Below are 5,222 nucleotides of genomic sequence, written 5' to 3'. Positions count from 1 at the left end.
TCTCAGGGTCCTGGGATCGAGCCCCGCATCAGGCTCTCTGCTCAGCAGGGAGCCTGCTTCCTCCTCTCTCTCTGCCTGCCTCTCTGCCTGCTTTGTGATCTCTCTCTGTCAAATAAATAAATAAATAAAAATCTTTAAAAAAAAAAAAAAAAGAACATACCATGAGCAACTCTACGCCAACAAATTTGACAATCTGGAAGAAATGGATGCATTCCTAGAGACATATAAACTACCACAACTGAACCAGGAAGAAATAGAAAGCCTGAACAGACCCATAACCAGTAAGGAGATTGAAACAGTCATCAAAAATCTCCAAACAGGCCGACTGACGGTAACGCGGCTGAGAGGCTGTTCACAGAGCAAGTGAAGATGAATGCCAGAGGACTTGGATCTCAGTTAAAGGACAGTATTCCAGTTACTGAACTTTCAGCAAGTGGACCTTTTGAAAGTCATGATCTTCTTCGAAAAGGCCTACCTTGTGTGAAAAATGAACTTTTGCCCAGTCATCCTCTTGAATTATCAGAAAAAAATTTTCAGCTCAACCAAGATAAAATGAATTTTTCTACACTAAGAAACATCCAGGGTCTGTTTGCTCCACTAAAATTGCAAATGGAATTCAAGGCAGTGCACCAGGTTCAGCGTCTTCCATTTCTTCCAAGCTCAAACCTTTCGCTGGATATTTTGAGGGGTAATGATGAGACTATTGGATTTGAAGATATTCTTAATGACCCGTCACAAAGTGAACTAATGGGAGAATCACACTTGATGGTGGAATATAAACTCGGTTTATTGTAATCTGTTGTGCTGTTCATGAAAATAGAGGGGCTGCATGTTGTTTATAGTCATCTTTTTACTATAACTTGATGTACACAACATTAAAAATACTGACACATGAGAATTTTTGCCTAAAAAAAAAAAAAAAAAATCTCCAAACAGGGGCGCCTGGGTGGCTCAGTGGGTTAAGCCGCTGCCTTCGGCTCAGGTCATGATCTCAGGGTCCTGGGATCGAGCCCCACATCGGGCTCTCTGCTCAGCAGGGAGCCTGCTTCCCTCTCTCTGTCTCTGCCTGCCTCTCTGTCTACTTGTGATCTCTCTCTGTCAAATAAATAAATAAAATCTTTAAAAAAAAAAAAAATCTCCAAACAAACAAAAGCCCAGGGCCAGACGGCTTCCCGGGGGAATTCTACCAAACATTTAAAGAAGAACAAATTCCTATTCTCCTGAAACTGTTCCAAAAAATAGAAATGGAAGGAAAACTTCCAAACTCATTTTATGAGGCCAGCATCACCTTGATCCCAAACCAGAAAAGGATCCCATCAAAAAAGAGAACTACAGACCAATATCCTTGATGAACACAGATGCAAAAATTCTCACCAAAATACTAGCTAATAGGATTCAACAGTACATTAAAAGGATTATTCACCACAACCAAGTGGGATTTATTCCAGGGCTGCAAGGTTGGTTCAACATCCGCAAATCAATCAATGTGATACACATTAATAAAAGAAAGAACAAGAACCATATGATACTCTCAATAGATGCTGAAAAAGCATTTGACAAAGTACAGCATCCCTTCCTGATCAAAACTCTTCAAAGTGTAGGGATAGAGGGCACATACCTCAATATTATCAAAGCCATCTATGAAAAACCCACCGCAAATATCATTCTCAATGGAGAAAAACTGAAAGCTTTTCCGCTAAGGTCAGAAACACGGCAGGGATGTCCGTTATCACCACTGCTATTCAACATAGTACTAGAAGCCCTAGCCTCAGCAATCAGACAACAAAAGGCAATTAAAGGCATCCAAATCGGCAAAGAAGAAGTCAAACTATCACTCTTCACAGATGATATGATACTATATGTGAAACCCAAAAGACTCCACTCCAAAACTGCTAGAACTTGTACAGGAATTCAGGAAAGTGTCAGGATATAAAATCAATGCACAGAAATCAGTTGCATTTCTCTACACCAACAACAAGACAGAAGAAAGAGAAATTAAGGAGTCCATCCCATTTACAATTGCACCCAAAACTATAAGATACCTAGGAATAAACCTAACCAAAGAGACTAAGAATCTATACACAGAAAACTGTAAAGTACTCATGAAAGAAATTGAGGAAGACACAAAGAAATGGAAAAATGTTCCATGCTCCTGGATTGGAAGAATAAATATTGTGAAAATGTCTATGCTACCTAAAGCAATCTACACATTTAATGCAATTCCTATCAAAATACCATCCATTTTTTTCAAGGAAATGGAACAAATAATCCTAAAATTTATATGGAACCAGAAAAGACCTTGAATAGCCAAAGGAATATTGAAAAAGAAAGCCAAAGTCGGTGGCATCACAATTCCAGACTTCAAGCTCTATTACAAAGCTGTCATCATCAGAGAGCATAGTACTGGCACAAAAACAGACACGTAGATCAATGGAACAGAATACAGAGCCCAGAAATAGACCCTCAACTCTATGGTCAACTAATCTTTGACAAAGCAGGAAAGAATGTCCAATGGAAAAAAGACAGACTCTTCAATAAATGGTGTTAGGAGAATTGGACAGCCACATGCAGAAAAATGAAATTGGATCATTTCTTTACACCACACACGAAAATAGACTCAAAATGGATGAAGGACCTCAATGTGAGAAAGGAATCCATCAAAATCCTTGAGGAGAACACAGGCAGCAACCTCTTCGACCTCAGCCGCAGCAACATCTTCCTAGGAACATCGCCAAAGGCAAGGGAAGCAAGGGCAAAAATGAACTATTGGGATTTCATCAAGATCAAAAGCTTTTGCACAGCAAAGGAAACAGTTAGCAAAACCAAAAGACAACTGACAGAATGGGAGAAGATATTTGCAAACGACATATCAGATAAAGGGCTAGTTGTCCAAAATCTATAAAGAACTTAGCAAACTTAACACCCAAAGAACAAATAATCCAATCAAGAAATGGGCAGAAGACATGAACAGATATTTCTGCAAAGAAGACATCCAGTTGGCCAACAGACACATGAAAAAGTGCTCCATATCACTTGGCATCAGGGAAATACAAATCAAAACCACAATGAGATATCACCTCACACCAGTCAGAATGGCTAAAATTAACAAGTCAGGAAATGACAGATGCTGGCGAGGATGCGGAGAAAGGGGAACCCTCCTACACTGTTGGTGGGAATGCAAGCTGGTGCAACCACCCTGGAAAACAGCATGGAGGTTCCTCAAAATGTTGAAAATAGAGCTACCCTATGACCTAGCAATTGCACTGCTGGGTATTTACCCTAAAGATACAAACGTAGTGATCCGAAGGGGCACGTGCACCCAAATGTTTATAGCAGCAATGTCTACAATAGCCAAACTATGGAAAGAACCTAGATGTCCATCAACAGATGAATGGATAAAGAAGAGGTGGTATATATACACAATGAAATACTATGCAGCCATCAAAAGAAATGAAATCTTGCCATTTATGACAACGTGGGTAGAACTAGAGGGTATTATGCTTAGCGAAATAAGTCAATCGGAGAAAGACAACTACCATATGATCTCCCTAATATGAGGGAGTGGAGATACAACATGGGGGGTTAAGGGGGTAGGAGAAGATTTAATGAAAGAAGATGGGATTGGGAGGGAGACAAACCATAAGTGACTCTTAATCTCACAAAACAAACTGAGGGTTGCTGGGGGGAGGGGCGTTGGGAGGGGGTTGGGGTTATGATCACTGGGGAGGGTATGTGCTATGGTGAGTGCTGTGAAGTGTGTAAACCTGGCGATTCACAGACCTGTACCCCTGGGGAGGAAAATATATTATATGTTTATAAAAAATTAAAAATTAAAAAAAAAAAAGAGAGACTCCAGGTAGGTTTGGGCAAAGGCAAGTCCTCAAATGTGATAGAGGTATAGAATGTTCTTGGAAGGGTGTGATGCAAGATAAAGCTAGAAAGGTAGGCTGGCATTATCTAACTGAATATCAGACTGGGTGGGGAGTTTGTATGTTATTCTCCAGGCTGTAGGATCAGATCTGGCTTAAAAAGGGAAATTTTGGGGCGCCTGGGTGGCTCAGTCATTAAGCGTCTGACTTTGGCTCAGGTCGTGATCCCAGGGTCCTGGGATGGATCCTACATGGGCCCCCCTGCTCAGTGGGAAGCCTGCTTCCTCTTCTCCATCTCCCCCTGCTTGTGTTCCCTCTCTCGCTATCTCTCTCTCTATTAAATAAATAAATAAATTCTTTAAAGTCTTTAAAGTCTTTAGAAAAAACAAAAAGGAAAATTTTACATTGTATGGAATTAAATAAAAGGAGAGAAGATGGATTGAGAATCCTTAGGGACTGTTTAGACGAGCAGATCTATCTACAGGTAGCAGGCTCTCCATACTCTGAACAGGTAAACATTTAAAACACATAAGCCTTAAAGAAACCTCTGTCCTACAGCACACAAGCATTTCCAGAGGAGTGTAGGTAATCCTATGCATATTATAGATGCTGGTTCCAGGGGGTGGGAGAAAAGGATCCAGCCAGCTAAATTTATACCAAGAGGCGTAAGTTCCAAAGTTTGGGTGTTCTTTTAAAATTTTCTTTTCAGCTTTTCTGAAGTATAATTGCCAAATAAAATTGTAAGATATTTAAAGTGTACATCGCTATGATTTGATATACAAATATATGGTCAAAGAATTCCCCTATCTAGTTAGTCAACAAAGCCATTCCTTCATATACTTATCTTCGTTGGTTGGTTTTTTTAGTTCTCTCAGCTCATTTCAATTCTACAATACAACATTATCAACTATAGTCACCACATTATATTTCAGATCCTCAGACTTTATTGACCTTACAACTGGACATTTGCACCCTTTTCTCAATCTCTCCCTGTTTCCTCCCCCCTGTACCACAGCCCCTGGCAACCACTTTTCTCCTCTCTGTTTTTATGAGTTTGACTGTTTTAGATTCTACATCTAAGTGATTCTAGGAAGTATTTGCAACAGATTTTTATCAGGGCTAAATAACACTATCACCACAAGTAGCACTGTTACTGGAGCAAAACAACCTAATTCTGTAAAGAAAAGAAGGTGATCTAGCTTTTTTTTTTTAAAGATTTAATTTATTTATTTGACAGACAGAGATCCCAAGTAGGCAGAGAGGCAGGCAGAGAGGAGGAAGCAGGCTCCCTGCCAAGCAGAGAGCCCGATGTGGGGCTCAATCCCAGGACCCTGGGATCATGACCTGAGCCGA

At 40.2% G+C, this 5,222-nt stretch overlaps 1 protein-coding gene across 1 annotated transcript; it reads left to right on the top strand.

Annotated features, from left to right (window-relative positions):
* The first annotated feature begins 325 nt into the window (after window positions 1-325).
* Window positions 326-925, top strand: LOC116867486 (proteasome maturation protein-like). The gene has a single exon (XM_032857108.1). It carries the CDS (start codon window positions 370-372, stop codon window positions 793-795), a length of 426 nt encoding a protein of 141 aa, XP_032712999.1. The 5' UTR covers window positions 326-369; the 3' UTR covers window positions 796-925.
* The last annotated feature ends 4,297 nt before the right edge of the window (window positions 926-5,222 follow it).

The sequence above is a fragment of the Lontra canadensis genome, unplaced genomic scaffold (assembly GCF_010015895.1).
Source record: "Lontra canadensis isolate GAN:19392208 unplaced genomic scaffold, GSC_riverotter_1.0 scaffold12, whole genome shotgun sequence".
Classification (NCBI taxonomy): Eukaryota; Metazoa; Chordata; class Mammalia; order Carnivora; family Mustelidae; genus Lontra; species Lontra canadensis.
The sequence above is the reverse complement of the archived record's forward strand: the minus strand, read 5'-3'. Positions and strand labels throughout refer to the sequence as shown.

What these genes read in the sequence shown, in the direction of transcription:
- LOC116867486 (XM_032857108.1), top strand. Translation starts at nt 370, where the DNA reads ATGAATGCCAGAGGACTTGGATCTCAGTTAAAGGACAGTATTCCAGTT.